Source organism: Trachymyrmex septentrionalis, unplaced genomic scaffold (assembly GCF_001594115.1).
Source record: "Trachymyrmex septentrionalis isolate Tsep2-gDNA-1 unplaced genomic scaffold, Tsep1.0 scaffold6, whole genome shotgun sequence".
Classification (NCBI taxonomy): domain Eukaryota; kingdom Metazoa; phylum Arthropoda; class Insecta; order Hymenoptera; family Formicidae; genus Trachymyrmex; species Trachymyrmex septentrionalis.
The window spans coordinates 2,037,163-2,058,381 of NW_017305778.1; the positions used below are offsets into that span (position 1 = coordinate 2,037,163).

The following is a 21,219-nucleotide window of genomic DNA, read 5'->3' on the forward strand; positions in this document are numbered from 1 at the left end:
TATTTTGTATAAAATATTTTTTACCAGGGTTTGATTTTGAAAAATTGGATTCCATAAAAAAAATGAATGGACATCTAAATCTCTCTCTCTATGAGCGTGAGAATCACAAGATCAAAAGTTCCTTTCTTTTTTATTTGAGCTTATATAATTGCGCGTTTCATTGTGGCGTCAAAGGTAAACGCAAACTATCACAGTAATCGCCACAAAAATACGCGTTGCGAGAGCATGACGAACAGGAGAGTGAAAATGTAAAATTTCCATTAAATCCTTGCGTCTAGTGAAAGATCTCTGGAGCTTAAACCTAATTAAACGAAACACATTTAAAACGTGTCCATGTGGATGGTATCCATGCTGGAGTACATATTGGGTACGCTGTTCCTGCTGCCCTGGCCAAAGACAGCCACGTCGACAACCTCGTCCTCCAGCTCCTCCGAGAAAGTCACCAGTACCTGCACATTCCACAGCAGATTACGTGACGCATAATTCGCGAATTAATTATCATAAAAAATCAACTCGGCTACTGTAAAAAGAGATTGGACAAAAGGATTTTATCATGCGTTAGACTTTATAATAGATTGTGCTCCTTTTTCATTAAAATTCCAACGGCGAGTGAATTACATGGAAAGAACGATTTTGTTGAAATATCTAAAAATTTAGCTAGATATAGATCTAAAAGTAAATATTATTTCAACATTTCTTAGTATTAAAATAATATAGTTTATATGAGCAAGTGGATAATTAATATAAAAATAATATATTTTGAGATGCAAATTCCAACTTAAATGAATAAAATGTATTAACATATTAAAAATATTAATTTTACTGAAGAAATATACACTTCACAACTTGCTTACAAATTATGTCCGTGTTATATTATTTATCTCAATTTTTTACATAATATTTGTATTATTTCCTAACATATTTATCTTATCTTAAATTACAAAAATTTGAATGGATCGTTTGAAATACGCGAAATATGTTAAATTTAACATAAATTTTCCAACTATGTAGTTGCTAGAATGTCAAAACTTTTGCACCATTGCTCATCATGCTTGAGTTTCCTACGTATTATTTTGATGGTTTAACAAAATAATTTTCAGATCTGTATCCACAACTAAACTTTTAAATATATATTTCAACAAAACCGTTTACCATTTATTCCCTTCCATGTGACAAAACAATTTTATTCGTAAAACTATTTTTTCGGCAGGTAATTTTGTTTGTTTGTAACGAAACATCTGCAGAGAGAGAGATAGAAGGTACTTTTACGCAACGTGCAATTTTGCTTTGCCGATCAAACGCCTCACGTAATGTCCGCGCCTGCAATTATCGCGGCTACAAATCGCAAAACTGAAGTTTCGCGAGAACTGGATGTAAACTTTTGGTCGTTGCGTCGCTGCAATTCCGTGCGTGCTTCTCGTTGAAACACGTTCTCGCAATAGCGAACAGCGAATGGCGAGCGGGCGGTGGGCGATGGGACGGAAGGCTTTACTTGCAACGAAGACTCATAAAAATCTCAAAACTTTTCCGACCGGCCAGAGTTTGCCCTCTGGTTTACATACAAGCACACTGCAATATGGCAAAAAATTTCCTACTTTGTTTGCGAGATCGCCGTCTTTACGTCACGGTGAGAAATGCATTTACATAATGTCCTGACGCCGCAGACAAACTTAGGGGATCTTTTTCTTGGAAAATATAAGTACGGCGAACTGGCTATATAATCGAGACATTGATTCGATAAAACTACAAATGTACCGTTTGTATTGTAATTATTATACAGAAATAAGTTAAACCGAAAAAACTGCATTGAAAAAAAATGTACTAAATTTTAATAAATATTTGTTTGAATAGTACTAGCTGTATATTTACTAAATGTAAGCGTATATTTATTTGACACAAGTATATTTAATTTGATTTAATTATAATTTTTTTATTTAATAAATATTTATTTACCGTAAATAAATGTTAAGTTAGTACTCTCTATTCAAACAGATATATTTATTAAAATTTAATACATTTTTTCTCAATATAAAAACTATTAGTACGTGAACTGCATTAATATTACCTATGATTGAAATGCAGATTTTTAAAATGTAATTACTTCCAAAATATTATTTATTTATCTAATTTTTCGATCAATAAAATGAAAAATAATATATTTCGCAATCTCCTGGCTTAATTTGCCAAAATGTTTTAAAATTCTCTATAATTTGATGAATATCCTTTGGCCCTGTAATAATTTTTTTCTCAATTTAGTTTCCAAATAGAATTCAATTTTCAATTGTAGATCTCATTTATGTTGCATGTATTGAGACAAATTTTTGGTTTAAAATGAACGAGAACCAGAAGATTCTGATCTTATTAATCAGAATTCTGATTATCTCAACTAGATTTATAAGAGCCATTCAGAAAATTCTTCCATTTTTAACCAGAATTTCAATGCAACCAACTTTTTTTTCCAGTATGCTCCCAATTTTCCAAAGGAATACCCGAAAAGGTTGCGGAAGCTTTAGAAGAAGACTTCGCGCGGATAGTTTTCCACGGCATTGTGGTAATCTAAAAGTTCTTAAATTCAGCCCGACCCAGTTTACTACCGTACTTAGGACTTAATTTATATTCCGAACCGCGCTAACTTGAGCTGTTGCTATTGTCGTTACTTTAGAAGCTTACAAAACAACGGGAGGTTCATGGCAGACCTTAATGTTCGCACGGGGAAAGTTTCAAGAAGAGTAGGGATGAATACGTGACGCAAGTTTGTATTTAACGACGATTTAAATACATCCAGGGGAGGACAGATGACGATGTTTTCCGGTACGACCTAAACTTCCTTCTCGCTAATAACAATTAGCAATGATAATCCCGAAGGTGCTCTCAAATTCGAGAAGTAAAATTACGGGATGCAATTGCGCGATAAATTTTTGCAAACATCAATATTTTCAGACTAAACTAATTATCATAGAAATTGTTCAACGTTACGGGTTGATAGATCGAGCGTATTATCGGTCAAAAAGCGATTCTATTTCTGATGACAAAAAGACTCCATAAAACCACTTCTCTCGTTTCAAGTACTGAATTTCTCTCACTTTACCAACGCGCCGTCTTATAAATGATCAATTAAGCTCCCATTATTCATCGCATTCGATAACGCTCCACTTGAATTTCTCGTATATTTTAATTCGCTCTTTCAGTGGATATTGATATTTTATTTGCGAACGTTTTTGTCACAATCTTCTAATTCCATTCAATTTGCGAAATCCATTTTGGCTGAATTAATTCAAATTTTTAATAAAGGTCATAATTATGGTTGCATTTTCTGAAACATACGCAAAGAGTAAATAATTTAAAATATATATATTTTTTGTTGTATATAATTTACGTTTATGTATATAATAATATATAATTTACGTTTTCGTTTCATGAAAATTAAATTGTACCCATTCAATCGAGATCGATCGATCACTCAAGCAACGATTTCAATTTCTATTCTTCCCTCAAACGCCGGACAGTTCATTTCGATCTGGAACCGCTTCTTAGAATTCTCAGACGCTGTAGAACTGCGAAGGATAGTTGGAAATGGATTACGTACACTTTTCGGGACCGTAAGATCTACATACCCACGCTGACGATTTCACTGTCGCGCAACTCACCGTTGCGTGATTTATGATCGTTGCTTGCATCTAAATCGCGAAACACTGAATGATGTATTGTTGAAAAGAATTGCGGAATAAAGTAAAAGTAATGTAAAAAATAAAAACATATTTTTGTCATTAACTCCGTTTCTCCATAACTTCATTTTGTTCACGCGAAGAGTATTTTTTTGCATGTTGTCCGGTGATGCAATAAATTCTTAATCCATATTTGTATATGCACAATAAAGTTCACTTTCCTTTTACGACACGCGAGTGAAATAGATTCTGCTGCATTCCAGCGAGTAAATCAGGATGGATAGGAAACAACCGTAAATAATTTTGCAGCGTAAATATAAAACAGCGCTTTATTTTAATCCCGTTTCATTATTCTCGGCCGGACAGCGCTTTATATAAAACCTGAATTCGAAAAAAAAAAAAACAAAAAAGGAGGAAATTGCAAGCTTCATGCATCGTTGTAATGACCATTTTTTTTTAATACCACGCTGTGAATTCTCTTTTTGCACTACTCGCGCAGACTGAATTTTTCATAATTTTTAGATTTTGTCTGAACGGATGCGGCATACACAATTTGCGAAAATAATTAATAATGTAATATCATAACCGAGAGTGGTATTAATTAAAATAAAAGTGTCTTCGTACGATCTACTGAAAATTTATATATAAGAAGTTTTTTAATTAGCCTCAAAATTAAAATTTTTCTTTATTAACCGGCTTATGCAAATGCGGCCGGTGACCGCTTTGCGCGGTAAATTTCGCAGAGTCGCGAAGAGCAGCGGAATAGTTCGGTGGTAAGACGGAGGCCCCACGAAATGCAAATTTTAACTTCTGGTCGCCAGAAATGTACAATTTTACGATGTATCGTTACTATCTTTTTTAATTGCAATGCAATATACACTTGGATTTTAAATCATAAAATCACAAGCGATTAAAAATCACATATGCAGCTCGAAACTTGTAATAAAGTATTTATTTATTTATTAAACGTTTTAATAGGAAAATTATGAAATTAAAATTATTTCTACCTCACATGATTTAAACGTTATCAACTTGATTCCGTTTATTAGCCTTCAAAAGAATTTTTAGCAAAAGCAAAAAAGTGATTACAGAGAAGCGTACACGTAAAATAGAATAACATGCAACTGAACTAATATTTCTAGTAATAAATATACTTTTTATTCCTATGCCGAATAAATTTTAATCATATTCCTAATTAATTATATATATTTTTATAGCAAAATAATAACACAAAAATTACCGTTATTTGATTTACACATGATTTACATTATGAACTTTGTTCCTTTTATTAACGTTCAAAGGAATTTGTAGCAAGATGGCAAAGTGATTAAAGAGAAGAACATATAGAGCAGCATTTACAGAGTAGCACACAATTGAATTAATATTTTTGACAATAAATATATTTCTATATTTTAACATAAAAAGTTTTATGAATAATTTTATACATATAATATATATGATGTTTATTTCGCTTTAAAGAGATTTTTTTCTTATTTTTTATAAAATTGATATCTTATACATCTATATACTTCATTGAAATTTTGTTATCTATTTTAATTGTTTAAATCACAAAATTTAAAAATCTGTAATTTAAAATGATATATGCCATATGAAATGACACGCGATTCAATGTGTTTACAATACAGAATTATGCATAATTCCAAATTATATGATAAAAATGATGTAACATTTGCTGTAATTTTTAAAGAAGATCTCATGATGCACAATTTTTTAAATTGCACCTCTCCGCGTGCATCTTCTCTGCATGCAAATACACTTTTCCTCAGCGCTACGACAACAAACACATTGGACATAATTTGTTTGTCCGTAAGTTGGACATACAGGCCACTCAATTAGACAACAGTCGTGTCGCTTTAAAAAAATTTTTTATTCCCAGGTAAAAACGCGAGAGCTTTATGCGCGAGAAAAAGCGCGGGACGTCATGCGCGTGTCCGTAAGTTTGCAGATATCACGCGGAAAGAGAGATAGGACTGCCTGCAATTTCGCATAAACGTAGTTGCTGTCTCCGGATTTACTGGAACGAAGACAGAGATTCAAACAGAACAGCAAAAAATTCTTTATTCATGGTAAGGGCCATGGCACATAAAAAACTTAAGCAATGTAGTGTAAGTATAATAGTAAGGAAATTGGCCAATCACAGTAAAGACCGTAAAGCCATATCGTAAGCCGTAACAAATCCAATATGTTGATTTCCTTACTGCTTATGTTTTACTGTTTAAGTTTTTTCGTACGCCATGGCCTTAATGCTGCATGATAGCATGAAAGAAAGCTACCGGCACGTCATATGATGAATTTTCATTTGCAATTAATTTGATTGCACTTTAATTGCATCGTCATGTTTGCAGCGAATAGTAACATTAAATACACGACTCGAGAAACGCGCGTAGAAGGGAATTCGGCACTTTGACGTGCATTTAACGAATCGCGCTGACTTGCGTACGCCAACAATATGCATTTACCGAGAAGCATCTGCAATCCGCTCTCATTGAAGTGACGCGAAATACAATTGTCGTTACAACAACACGGCGTACAAAGCTTCGAAATTCGAAAGCGGAATTTGGGGGAGCGTACCACGAGCATAAGATTTTTACACTCGCAGTTTCGACAAGATTTAGGCTTCATTATTCAGGTGGTGAATTATTTCGGAGGAGAAGGAAAATGAGAAAAGGGAGAAATGAATTTCTCAGTTAATTAACAATAGTTTTTGCACGATGGGGAAGGCAGGAAAGAGCACCACGCGCGCTACAGATACCCGGAAGCATTTAGACGAGCTTAGAGGCAACCAGCCGGTGTGTGGGACGAGTTTCCCGCCTCCCTGCAGCTTGTAAACCATCGCGTGGGAGTATGTAAGCGAGCTACGAGACGGGCGGATCCATTAATATCCGTCAGGATCGGTGGGACGAAAACGCGGATCGTCTTTGGACGACAGGAGGAGGCGCTGTGCGGCGGCGGTGCATCATCTGCTGAAGACAAGCCCTTAGAATATCGCCGGCGTGTATTCATCGCGAAACGTACGCCCAAAGATTACGTCGCGAGAAATAAATATCGTGGTTTTAAGGCTCGTCTACATAAAAGTCGTAAACGGTCGTAGAATCTCAAATCGTAGGAAATTGACCAATCCTAGTCGATATTCTCGATATTCTCCTTATACTGAATTGTGATTGGTTAGTTTCCACTTAAAACTCCACGATCTACGAAATTTATTTAGACGAGCCTTTAAAGATAAGAGGACGATAGATAAAGTGTCAGTCAACTGTTGTGTCGTTTATGAGAAGCCCTTGACAAAGTATTATGTAACCGCGCAAATACGTAAGTACATAGGTACTTACACTGAAGAGAAAAGATGTACTAAATTTGAATAAATATTTATTTGAATGGTACTAACTTAACATTTATTTGGTTCGATATAAACATTATTTTATCCTTCTTGGTGAATAACAAAGATATAATGACACTTGTGTCGACTGTGTTTTCTGTAAAGCCGCCTATGGAAAGAACAAGTTTGCTAAAATATCTAAAAATGTAACTAGATACAGATCTAAAATAATTTTGTTGGATCATCAAAATGAATATATGGAACGTTTAAATTATATTAATAATTGCCAAAATATGTCAAAATTTTTTTATAGTATTGCTCATTATTATATAGTATTGCTCATTATGCATATATTTAAGTTTCCTATGTACTTATTTTGATGGTTCAAGAAAATTATTTTTAAATTAAAAAAATCTAATTAAATTTTTAGACTTTTCTAAGTAAAATCGTGTTCTTGTATATTATACGTACTCTTGCCTTAAGCTATCAGTAGTTATATATGTATGTGAAATACCTTACGTATGTGAAACTCGTGATACAACTTTAGAAAATAAAAATGATGAATTCGCGAGGATCGAACTGGCATAATTTCAACGTACGACAATACGTGCTTCAATTTCGGGAGCACGTTCGAAATAATACGAAAGACGACATATATTTGAAAATCAAACTCGATAAAAATCCACGAAATACAGTATCGTTGAATTGGATTCACTGACCTGATCCAGCGAGCTCTGTGTGAGTGTATAGTCCGTGGCCTTAAGCTCCTCCGCCAGAAGCTTCAGCATGCTGAAGCTCACGCTGAGCGCCATGTCCTGGCTCCGTGGTAGCAAGAGCCGAGCAGCCGTTGCTTGCCTCGAAGAGATCATCGCCTGTGGCAGATATTTCAGGATAACCTTCCTAAGATCCGTAGAGGAGACTGGCTGGCCGAATCTCAGGAAGGCGACGTATCCTTCGCCGAATCTAAAAGTCAAGTCGGCTTTACAGTTTTCAAGGCAAGTTCTCAACATATGTCAAATGACATTCGAATTAACTGTTGATGGTAGCGGTAAAGAAGCAGCGATGGAGAAGTTATTCAGAAGAGCTGTTAAAAGATTTGCAGGGGTTGTAAGAGAAAAACTGGTTTTATTAGCGTTCTTAAATTCATGATTTATTCACTTTCTCGTTGCATTCGATCGCGAGGGACGCGGATCTATATTTCAAGCTCTTGGCTTGGACAAAGGACACAGGGGATCAGCTTTTACTGCGCTTTCTATACTGTAACGAAGTACATTCGCCATTCTTTATCATTCAACGTACTCTCTGCGACACACGAGAGCGGATTGCAGGATAGGCTGCTAACGTGGACAGGACCATATCGTAAATTCTGCCCTCGATGGCTCGAGAGACACCGCGGGAACGAAAGAATCGGTATGGAAGGAGGTAGAAAACATTTTCCGAGATCCTTTACGAAGGCACTTTGGGAAGGCACTATGGGAAGCAGTTAAATATTTATCACACACTACATTATTATTCTAAATAAATCATGTCATGTTTAATAAAAATTTCTTCGTACACATTCAATTAATTTTAGTTAAGATAATTTACACATTGGGAAAAATGTGTTTGATATTTGTGACTATAATTATATGATAAAATAATTGTAGTTCCATTTTAACAGTTATTACTGCTGTATGTTAGTGATAATAATTATATTTAATTATTATTAGTACTAATTATTATATTCATAATTTTTCTAGAAAAATATATAGTTTTCTTCGAAAACAATTGTAAATTATACTTAAAATATGATAATTGTAACCATTTTTTTCTCTCGGTATAAAAGACTCGGTATAAAATGATTGACTTGATATTATCACTGGGTATAAAAGACTAGCTTTGTTATCGCGATAACAAAGCTAACCTTTTATACTCAGTGATAATGTCAAGTCAATTATTTTTTTCATGCTTTTTTCTGTTAAGAAATCAAACTCAGTGAACAACTTGATCTTAAACGTAAGAATATTATTATTATGAAAGTCTTAAACTACTTGATTATATTTTCGATCTAATTAAAATCCATTATGGTAACTCGTTAAAATTTTCTTTGATTAAGTTGTTAGGGGGGAAAAAATATTTGTAGGTTTAGACTGATCGGAGATCTAATGAATCTCAACTATCTAGTTTCTTCCTACTCTATACTTTTGCTGTATCGCTTATCTCTCTCAAGAGGATTATCAAACAGGATGGGATGCTATAAAGATAAGAGATTTCAATTGAAGAATACATTCGTTAAGCTGCAGAACCGTAAGGATCCCGTAAGTTTTCTGGTTGGACTAGAGAAAAGGATTCTGAACAGGAACGGAAAATCAGAACTGATAGAAGCGCCGGGCTTTCTGTGTACGGTTTATGAGTCTGCTGGGAAATATCGGGTTTAAAAGAGACGCGCTACGAAAAAGAAAGGTCAATGTAATCTTACTTGTGTTTCAAATGCTGTGGCGTTCCTATACACCTGAGACCGGCTTTGGCGAGAATGCCCACCCTTGTGCAAAGATTCTCGCATTCGGCAACGCTATGCGACGTTAGTATGACGCATCCTTGACTCCTCGTCACTTGTTTCACGGCTTTGGTCACGAAACTCTTTGTGGCGGGATCCATTCCGCTAATGGACACGAACGAGGAATAAAATTAATACAGAATTAAGTAACTGTCGCGTGAAATTAACAATTGTTTAATGTAGTTATAAAATTATGCAAAGTACCTCGTGGGCTCGTCCATGAGAATTACTGCAGCAGGAGCCATGACGCTTATTGCGGCACATAATTTTCTCTTGTTACCGCCGCTGAGGCTGGAGACTCTTCGATGAGCATACTTGAGTAGATCTAATCTCTTCAGCGTCGTCTCTACTGCCTGAAATTATAAATGAAATAATAATATCCCAATTCCGAATATTTGCTTCTATAAATTTAACTCTTAAAACTTAGCTCTCCTCTGTAACTCGGAGATAAAATAATCTGTAAAAGTTTACAAGAGCATCTTCAATGCTTCTGTAAAATATAAAGATAAATAAGAGATATGCAAGTTTAAAAAGCCTATTAAATTCTGATCAACAAATTTAATCTTTTCTTCAGATTGATTCATTTCTTATCTACCTTAGGAACATTGCTCAATCCGCAAACTTCACCGTGAATCGTCAAACATTGATGGGGCGTGAGGAATCCATCCAGGGCGTCGCTCTGAGGGCAATATCCAATCTCGCCATTGCACAAAGGTTGCGCGCCAATATCTTTCCCCTTCAGAATAATCTTCCCGGCCGTAGGAATGATTTCTGTTGTCAGCATCTTGAATGTCGTGCTTTTTCCTGCTCCATTCACCCCCAAGAGGCCGAAGCATTTTCCGGCCTGTACGCCGAAACTTAAATTTTGCACCGCGACATTTGTTCCGTACACACTTCTGTATTCCTTCCGCAGCTTCATGGTCTTCAGGGTGTCGTCGACCATCCCGGCCTCAACTCTCAATCTTTCCCTGGCAACGTCATCGTCTTCCTGGACTGTTTCATAACTAATATTTTGCCTTCTCAAATTCGGCAAGAATCGACACTCAATCACTAGGTTCAATACGAATAGAATTGCACCAATTACAGACAGATATACATAATGGTAGCCGAGAAGATCCCAGCCGAGTGGAGACTTGTAAGTATCCATGTGGAATCTTTCCAACAATTCGGCGGTGATGTCATTCGTCGTGATCTGGACCAACCCGTCGGCGAGAGCATATTGCGGGAAGATCATTAGAATATAATGCAGTATGTTCCTCACGTCTTCAGTCGTTTTACTTCGGCCGACGATGTCGAGGACTAAAATTGTAGCTAGACAGACCACGCCTATAAACGTATTTACGCAGAAAAGCACCATATTGGACAGACTCGAATCATCGAATGTTTTTTCGGCTAGATGCGAAAACGGTAATGCTGCCCATCTAAAAAATTATGGATAAATATTTTAAAGATATTTATGTTATATCGACCTTATATGAATAAATTTAACACGAACACTTACGCAAATAGAATTAATAAAAGACAAACTCCAGCTAGATTATCTCTCGCAACGTAGGCTGACAAACCGAAGATCTCGAAAATAATGATCGCTAAACAGGTAGCACAAAGGAATACCTGAAAGAAGAAATATTAATAATATTAGAAATCGTATAAAATATAATAAGAAAATATTTTTTGTACTTGTGTTAAAACCGAGATCCTGATTAAAATTTTCATATTGAATTTTTAACCTATTTGAGTGTTAATTTAATATAATGTAATTATGTTATTTGAATATTTTGTATTAAATTAACATTTGTTAATCTTATAATAACAATTTATAAGTAAATAAACAAATATAAAACTAATGTAATTTAAAAAAATACATTCTAAAAAATGTACGTATTCATTTAACATATTACAAATTTTATTGAAGAAATATGTTTTTACAATTTGTTTTAAAATTGTGTTTAGTGTTACGATTTAAATTTTTTGTGTTCATTTTTTACATAAATTAGTCCTATCTTGTAATATTTATTTTGTAGATATTAAATTAACACAAAAATTTAAATCGTTTGTGAAACGTGAAATGTGTTACTTAACATAAATTTTCGAAATATGTATTAGATGATTCTTAATGTATTGAAGAAATTCCTATATTCTTTTTTTTCCACTAAAATTACTCACTATAAAATCCCAAATTAAGATTGTAGTCCAATACGTGACAGGATGAACTCCAGCCAAGTAAAGTATTCTCTTCTCTTCCGACAATCGTTCTCTGACTATCTCCTTAGCTCCCTGAGCTGCAACTGAACTGAAAGCTATCAAAAGTACCAATCCCACGCCGACATCCGCCACATGTTGCAATCTGAAGAAATAAAAATATAACGTAAAATTCCTGACGTTTTTGAAATGACATTTAACCCAGAAATAGTCACCCGAGGAATATTTTTACACCTCAGCGTTAAAAAATATGAATTGCTACAAAATATTTTGTTTGAATATTTTGTTTATATTTTCTTTCTTTTTTAATAACTGTTTTTTTTTTGTGAAACCTTTAAAAATACAACTTCATCGAAAATCTACAATAAAAAAGTGTTACATTAATAAAAATCTTTATGTTTTAGAAATACTATCATAATAAGCTACTTAACGTATTTGCTCCGTTTAATTGTTTAATTTTTCAACTTATTTTTTTCATAAAAAATTATGATTAAATTAATATCTATAATGTTCTTAAATAGTAATAAATCGGGAAGCAATCGATAATATACAATATATTGTTAATAGTGATTTTAACTGGGATAAAAATCAGATGATTACTCTCGAGTTAAACGCCATCTAACTACTATAAAAGAAGAAACGATCGGATGTGTTCTTCTGCGCAGTATATGATCTTTAATATTAACCACGAAAAGCAAACAAGAGTGGTATCGTTAGCGATTTGACGATACAAGTAGGAATTCCGCTATGTAATGTTGAAACACGCGCCGAGCGGCGAGCTATCGGCGTGAATATCAAATGATGCGGTACGTTAATTAAAAGTAAACGAAACGTCTGCATCGGGATGTTTCAACTGCCGATCCCTTTGGATTCAAGAGTTTCGAACCGCGTGCAAATATCTTCGTTTATCCGTTTGAGGGAACCCGCCTGCATCCCGTCACATAAAATTCCGCAGTTAATTAATCCCGTGGGTGCGCGTAACGAGAAATATCTTCAACGGAGGATTTCCTCCATGATTTGTCGCAATATTAGAGGTGAGGGCTTACAGTGTCGTTCGATTTAGCTGATCGCTCGATAACTTCAAAGGATGATTGAGTGTGGTTAAGTGTCCTTGCACCCCGGTTGCTCGCAGGATTGCCTCATTGAGGGCGTTCAAATACGCTGGCATTGAATGGTGGCCCTTGTTATTATACCAAACGATGAAAAGAGGATCTTCCTTGGAGTGCGACAAGGACCAGCCGCCATATCTGCGAGTCGTTGTTTATTCAGAAAATTTCAATCGAATTTCAATGCCTACCTAGTAAACGCTAACTAAAAGTAATGTAACATCAATGTTATAATTTTACATTTAGCACTGTAACTATATGTATGTGTATGTAACATATCATATATTATGTACCAGTTTTACAATAGCTGTAAGCTGTAATTATAAATGTTGTGATTGTCAAAATTGATCAATTACAGTCGAATATTTTCATATTTGGTTAGATTGGTCGATTCTTACAACTACAACCACTTACGACTACGCTATTGTAAAATAGATACTACATTTATGTCATTAACTGTGAAATTACATAACATTGATGTTTACTTTTAGTTGCTCATACACAGCACAGAAGTTTGTAACAACATATCTGCAACGTTTGCAATGTTACAGCAATATTGTTGGAACGATTTTGTGTTGCATGGTATTTACTGGATAACTTCTTCACTTTAATGCGGGATAGCAAAATCTACCGTTTCTCTATATATTCCTGATGAGTTGAAACTATCCAATCCAGAGTGGGTCGACCAGGCAGGGTTTGAAGAAGACCTTCGACAGCTTTAGAAACGCCTCGACAAGTTTGTTGACCATCCAAACATTCGCAGGTTCCGGTATCCTATGAATTATTCAAGAAATAAATGCGCAATTGTTTATAATTAGCAATTATTTGAAATTCTTTCAAAGCAATCTTGGCCATTTTTATATGGGTTTTGGGTTTCTTGCGTATAGTAATGAAACTTAATTAAAGATTATTGCTAGAGAATCAAAATATTCCAAAGACACTCCTCTAAGTCAACACTGTTCAAAAATATACTCTTTGAAATATATTAGACATATTGACACATTTTTACATGAAATATAAAATATTTTGTAAAATATTAATTATTGGGTAATTGTATTTTAATATGTTGCACAAGATATTGAGATGAATCAATGTAAAAAATACATAGTTACTTTTAAAAAGAATTAAGCAATTTGCAATATGCAATTACATATCATCTTTGAAAAGCAACTAACTACTAAGTATTTATACCAATTGTTTTTTTATGCCAATTGTTATCCCATTATTCTGTAAGTGTATGTTAAAGTAAAAAAAAAATGAATATGTTACGAGATATTTCATATTTTGTGCAAAAATGTGTCAGAATAGAATATAAAATATTTTGCAAAGTATTAATTTTTCGATAATTCTATTATACTTTAATACGTTTATATACAGAATAATTAGAGGATTTGTATTATGTAACAAAACCCATTTTCAATTTAAAAATTATTTTAAAATGGCAATAATTTTTATTTTGAAAAATCGGAAAAAACTAATTCTTTTCAGGAATTTTTTTCAGCAACGAATTTAATATCCTATTCTTCTATCGATTAGTATGCAATTTATTACTATACGCTAAGTGCCCAAAATAGAAAAATAATCTTTTGAAATAATTATCATTCATTCATACATTAGGTAAGGTTTGCCATGCGCCAGCATAATCATCCCCGAAGCGATCGTGCAGCTGCATAGACACGCGTTCTAGGAACGGATCATTACCGTCAATACTGCAATGATAAAGTATCAAAAAATTTTAAGAACATTAATAGAAAATGAATATTTAACTTAATTTAATTTGATCAAACTGAAACTTAAAGTTCTAATCTGCAGAAATGTAAATGTAAATACATCGTATTTTGTTAGCAATTGATATTTTCATATCAATGAAATTTTTACTACGCTTTATTTTTATTTTGTTCTTTCTATTAAAATCTTTATATTAAATTTTTTCTACCTGTAAAAGTAAGTCGGATGAATGTCATAAAGTTTTGGGGTCAAATCTAGAGGTGGTTCGTTCTCGGACGGTGGCCGTACCAGAGAAAATCCCATAGCGACAGCGACGAACATGGTTGGTAAAACGAGCGCAGCCAACGGCGCTCTCCAATCTCTCGCGAAATGCCATAGCCTTTTTTTTATTATAGCTTTCATCTGTCGAATTGGCGACGGTCTCACCATCATATCGGTAATTAAATCAATGTTGTCGTCCGATACGGGAACTTCTGCGCAAAGTGAAAACTTTTATTTTTCTCTATGAACTTAAGTGCCATTGATTTAAAGTCAATTAAACTAAACTTCTTTTCTTGCAAAATAATAAATATAATTTTTTTTAATCTGGACATAACGCTTAATTAAATATTCAAGATGATAATTTTGAGTGACACGATATTGTAATAATTAGTGGCTTTATTATTGTTTTATTTCCTTTTTCTTTATGTATTTTTTTTTTTGTTAAATATGTTGTAATTTCAAAATTACGAAACTCATGTTTAAGTTTTGCATTTTTGCATTTTTTAAATATTACAATTTTTTATTATCTGTTTTATTTTTATTATCTCTTTTTCTCTTTTTCTTTTCTTCTTATTTCTTCTAAATCCCCCAAAAAACTAAACAATTCAAAGATTAAATATATAGATCTTTTAATTAGAAAAGTAAATCTGTGTATTTCACGGGGCGTGCACGCGAAATATTTCTCACCGGCGAGTTCCACATTAACAACGCTATCTTGACTCGCTCTGATAACGCTCGATCCTCTGTCTGCTTGCGCGCAAAGATCCAAGAAGACTCTTTCTAGAGTGTCACACTCCAATGAGAAGTGCGAGAATCCCAAGAGCTTACGATTGTCCTCCAGCGCCTTTGCCACTTGCGCGATGCTGAAACATTCCTGACTTTACTCGAACGCAGACGCAGATGTTTAATCGATTTTGTCTCAAATACGATTGCAACGATTCCCTTTAAGATAAATCACGAGGCTTGAAATATCAAATATTTGCAAAGATGGGAATTACAAATAAATCACTCTGCAGTATAATATAGATTTTACTTAATACATACTGTTTCTTAAATTTTGCGGCGGATTGTACGCGAGTTCCTTTACATGAATAAAAAAATAAAAACAACTAAATATTTGATTATAAAATTGATCAATATTCCAATGATGCACGCTAATAAACTTTTATAGTACACACAATAGGATCATTCATGTTCTGTGTATTTCTTTTCTTTGAAATACTAAAGCGCACTTATATAATGATCTCTATTCTTTTTTTTTAGTACACAACTTTATAAGTATTTTTTAAAGATACTAAAATATATGTAAGAATTAGTGATTAATAATTTTTTTGTATACTTGTGCAAATGTGATGAAAATTAATCCAGACTCGAATAGCCCATCATGTGTAGTAAATGACTGGAAAATAATTGTAAGGTTAATATTTTGAAAATTTACTCATTATTAACGCCATTCTTTCCCTGAAAAGGCAACGTAATGGTGACCTCTGTCTCGGAGACCTCGTTTATCGCGATGTTTGATATAATTTCCTGGATAACAGTACGAAGAGCTTCCAAGTTCTTTTTCTCGACTGTCTCTGCTATTCCTCCTATCCCCGCATCTCCATTGGCGTAGTGATCGGGCGGGAAAGACATGTTCAGTTTGTATCCCGTGCCATGTGTCATTTTCAAGGATAGTGGCGAACCAGTACACAAGATCTTCCCTTTGTGCATCACCACAACCGTGTCACTCAGCATGTCGGCCTCGTCCAGATGGTGAGTCGAGAGGAGCACAGTCCTGCCGATCCTATGTTGGTCTATCAGTCGCCAGATCCGTCGTCGGGCTGCGGGATCCACACCGGCACCAGGCTCATCCAAGATCACCAAACGTGGCGAACCGAGAAAAGCCAGAGCCACGCAGAGCCTACGTCGTGTACCGCCTGATAAACGTGACACAGGCTCATGTTCTTGACGCCCAAGTTCTAAAGAGGCCATCATTCTATAGGAGAAAAAAAGATCCGTAACGTTTGTCTTCAATTGATAAACCGTACCTATTACAAAACAATTTTCTTATGAAATTAAAAGAAAAGACTTTTTTCACGCACAAAGGAAATATATTGAATGAAAAAATTGAAAAATTTTTTTACATATAAAAAGACTTTGCCTAATCCAATATATTTCTATATATGTAAATTTCAAATATATCAGTTATACATATAAATTACATAAATTGTCAATTTAATAATGATTATTAACAAATAAATATTTTAAAATGTTTTTAATTTATTTATTATTTAACTAATTAATTTTATTTGTGATGTTAATATTTCAGATTACATTTTTCATTGTGATTACATTTTAAGTCTGACAATCGGCGTGCAGTTTATATGAAAGATACACGCAAAAAAATATTTTGCTGCTCCAGCTAGAATTATTGCTGTTTTTTGTATCTGGTAAAACATTATGTATTATTCGCGTAGAATTTATAGCACAATATTCTAACAATATACGCAAAAAATTTTAAGTCTCATAATCAAATATGAATCACTGTTAAATATGAGTCATAGTCGCAATTATCTGATTGAACGTTACAGAGAAACTTTGATAAATTTTACAAAACATCCAGATATGAATCGTTGTAATCTGTTCCTGTTATTAATTAGATACAAAATATATACAAATTGCAGTCTTTGCAAATCATGTATCCATTTTAATTAATTTTTTGTGTCTAAATAATTTTTTACTATAAGTACAAGATCATTTTTTTAGTGCATATTTAAAATTTACACAGAAATATTATTAGGCATCAAAATCCAACTTTGATTGTAGTGCTTAGATTTGGCGCTTCTTTTACTTATTTAATTTATTCATATAACAATTTAGTATATCTTATTTATTTTTGCTGAAGTAATAATTGTTTTGCAGTTAATTTTATTTGGTAAATACATTCCAATTATTTGCAAATTATATCTTATATCTCTTGTTTTATAAATATAATTTTCACACAACAACCGCGGAAGTTCACATTTGTTTATACTGAATTTATTCTTGGAGCCAACAAATACTAATAATTTAATTTACTGTAATAATTGCTAATTTTTTCTAGTTTAGCAACTTACTCATTAACATTCCTCTGCATACTGTTATTGTCATCATTAGGTTTCTTAAGCTTCCAATAAAAGATCATGTGCTCTCTTGGCGTCAAAGTTCCGATGAGGACGTTTTCCTGAGGACATACTCCTATTTCGGGCTTACAACCTTCTTCACCGTTTAACCAAATTTCGCCATTAGTTGGTGCCACCATTCCCGTTAGCATTTTGCTGTAATGAAAGAACAAAATTGACGAACGTCGTTCAATCGTGATATTGAACAGATTTCAAGCATATCAAAATATATTATATTAAAAATAACGATCAATCCGGAAAACGTACATAATAGTAGTTTTTCCCGCGCCGTTTCTTCCAAGCAGGCTTGTTACTTCACCCTCGCACAGCTTCAAAGTGAAGTCCTCCACGGCGATGACATCACCTCGTTCAGTATGATAGACCTTCCTGACTCCTTCGAATTTCACACCGATTTGCTTCTCTGTGACCGTCAAGTTACTCAGATCGCTCTCGTCATCTGCACGTTCGGCAACAAACACCAGTTTATTATCAAGAATATAATATCGATATATTAATATAATCGAATATAGATTATATAATCCCATATAATCGAAAACAAGCTTTTACCGATTTTAAAAAGAAGCGAATTTAAAAACTGTTTTCAAACAAAAAGCAACTCCATGTACATATCACAAGTATGAACATTTCTCTTAAATTCCGATACCTTCTATCGAGTCCGAGAACAAATACAAATGTTCCTTTTTAAACTTTATTCCATGCGACGCGTGCAATATTGTACGTGCAGATATCGTATAAATTATTTGGACGTAGAAAATAAATTCGAATTGATACATAATATACAAATGATTATATCTGGCCTTAATATACTTGCTCTTAAAATATTGTAAAGATATAATGAAATAACTGAAAAGAAAATTGAAAAATATGTAACATTCACGTAAACTTCAAGCAGATGTGCCCGTATGCTCAAACACCAAATTGAATATATGTAAAAGCATTCAAAAATGCAAGAAAATATAAAAAGCATGATACCCACATAATTATGAATAAAAAGAACAGCGATGCAGAATATATAACTACAACCATAAATAAGAAAATTAATTTAATAATATTAACTGATAACTTCATAATAATACTACTAAAGTAATATTATTAATCTAATATTACTTTAAAATGTAATATTAGATTACAAATGATATTGTTGCATGAATTGCACTTTTCTTGAGAATAAGTCTTTTCCTTGACGAAAATTTTCACAAGTTTTTACAAGAATGTCGAAGTTCTAAATTATTATGTGAAAATTGTGGACGATCATTTCCATCGTTCTACCGTTGGAGCGAAATTTAACCCAGTTTACGTCTATCAAAACGTTCTTTTTACGCCTGCCCCCTCGTAAAGCCAACATGCGAGCTCGTCATCGGCAGCGAGAGGCAAGCTGAAACAAACTTTCGTGACATGCGTGTGCAAAGGGAAGAACGATACCTTGGTAAGCAGCTGAGGGATGAAAAACGTCGTTAGTGAAATAGAGATTGTTGACGAAGGCGAGGTAACTTGGCCTGCCATAGAGAGAGCGTGTGTCGGTCCACCATAAGCTACGGGACCTCAAACTGTGAAAGCCCCTACCTGGAAAATTATCGGTAATGCTCGTCCGTTTCGCAGATAACTCACCAGGTCTCCTCATCGACTTCTCTTAAACGACGCAACCTCTCTCGTCATGTCGGATCCGCACTCCTGGATCTTTCTCTCAGATGCATTTCGTGATTATTCGAAAGAGTTAGAGTACGAAATGTAGAGTGTGAAATGTACGTGCAAAAAGTTTGCGAAAATGTGATGGTACCAGGATGATATGCGATCTCATCATTATTTTCTCGATATGAGAACCATTTGGAAGAAACGCATTAGAGTATTTTTATGAATAGTATTATATGAAATTATTTTAAATAGAGGAAAAAATCAATTTCTTTATAAAGTATAACTTAAGTAATTAATTTCTCAATCAAATTAATTATTGATTTAATAATTAATTAACTGTCGAATTGATATATGTAGATATAAATTAATATATTAATTAGAATAAATTACGAAACGTTTTGCAATTTGAAATAACTTTTACATTTTTTCATAAAAAATTATTAAAACTGATCATTCCATAACTTCTTTTTTAAAGCAAATAGTTTTAATTATTATATTTAATAGTTATATTTATTTCAAATAATTCTATCGAATAGCTCTAACGATTTTAATAAATTTTATTGATGAGAGAATTGTGGCAATAATGGGGCATTAAAACACAGAAAGATAGATATACAATTCTAAAATATCACAGGATCAAGAGAACTTAGCAAAAAATTATTTTGTTAATAAAATTAATCTTATATCAAGAAATATTAATTTGCGCAATTTATCGATCATGATTTATCTCACACGAAAAAAAGAGAAAGAGAAACAATGTCAGTGTTAGCCAATTTCTACTAGTCACTTTTAACACCGCCACCAGAATATCAAAGAATTATTTTGTCTTAGAAAAGTAGATGGAAGGCGGATTGGGTTTATACCTGAATCAGTGTATCTAGTGATGAGGTAGCCAATTATGGCATACAAACAACCATCGAAGGCGATCATTATCAACAATATTCCCAAAGTCATCGGATCACCAGGACTCGATTCCTCCCACATATGTGTCCAAGAAAGACCGATGCCTTGTACTTCCTTTCGCACCGCGAACAGACATCCATAACAGAAGCTGGTCGACATGCTCAGGCACTGAGAAATAAATTGTTTCGCAATATTCTTGATGATAGAACGAGTTCTTCATTAACCTTCCGGAGCTGACGTCTATCGAACCCACTCAATTATATCTCTCCGAAATTGATGGTAGATCTCTTGGTCATAAATTTCTTTGTCAAAAATGTTAAACAATTCAATTTTTTAATGTTATTTCTGCAAATTTGGATTATTTTTTATTAAAATATACTTTGCATTCTCTAATTTCTTTTTATATGAGTTATGTCATTTTAATTTTTTGAAAGTACAGATTTTAATTAACAAAAATTGAATGAGTCTTACAGAATTAACGTTAATTACAAATTTTGACATCAGCTCCAGAAGATTAAATGATTAGACATAAATGTCACGCATTCAATTGTCGCAATACTTTTAGTTGTACTTTTGCTTTGTAAAATTAAATACATCGAGAAAAAGTATACTAAATTTTAATTAATATTTATAATAAATTTTAAATAGTATCAATTATTGAATAGTGCTAACCATTTACTTACAA

At 33.5% G+C, this 21,219-nt stretch overlaps 1 protein-coding gene across 1 annotated transcript in view; it reads right to left on the minus strand.

The window, feature by feature from the left end:
• Positions 1–29: 29 nt before the first annotated feature.
• Positions 30–21,219, minus strand: part of LOC108752306 — a 36,926-nt gene continuing 15,736 nt past the window's right edge. The window contains exons 32-48 of the mRNA XM_018493050.1: positions 20,495–20,702; positions 19,422–19,562; positions 18,246–18,435; positions 17,934–18,134; positions 16,274–16,813; positions 15,523–15,698; positions 14,783–15,047; positions 14,459–14,555; positions 13,478–13,620; positions 12,787–12,987; positions 11,705–11,885; positions 11,040–11,152; positions 10,134–10,959; positions 9,743–9,891; positions 9,461–9,643; positions 7,722–7,965; positions 30–449 (exon numbers count right to left, since the gene is read on the minus strand). Of these exons, the coding sequence (XP_018348552.1) occupies positions 321–449; positions 7,722–7,965; positions 9,461–9,643; positions 9,743–9,891; positions 10,134–10,959; positions 11,040–11,152; positions 11,705–11,885; positions 12,787–12,987; positions 13,478–13,620; positions 14,459–14,555; positions 14,783–15,047; positions 15,523–15,698; positions 16,274–16,813; positions 17,934–18,134; positions 18,246–18,435; positions 19,422–19,562; positions 20,495–20,702 (3,987 nt within the window). The 3' untranslated portion in view covers positions 30–320. The remainder of the gene's footprint in view (positions 450–7,721; positions 7,966–9,460; positions 9,644–9,742; positions 9,892–10,133; positions 10,960–11,039; positions 11,153–11,704; positions 11,886–12,786; positions 12,988–13,477; positions 13,621–14,458; positions 14,556–14,782; positions 15,048–15,522; positions 15,699–16,273; positions 16,814–17,933; positions 18,135–18,245; positions 18,436–19,421; positions 19,563–20,494; positions 20,703–21,219) is intronic.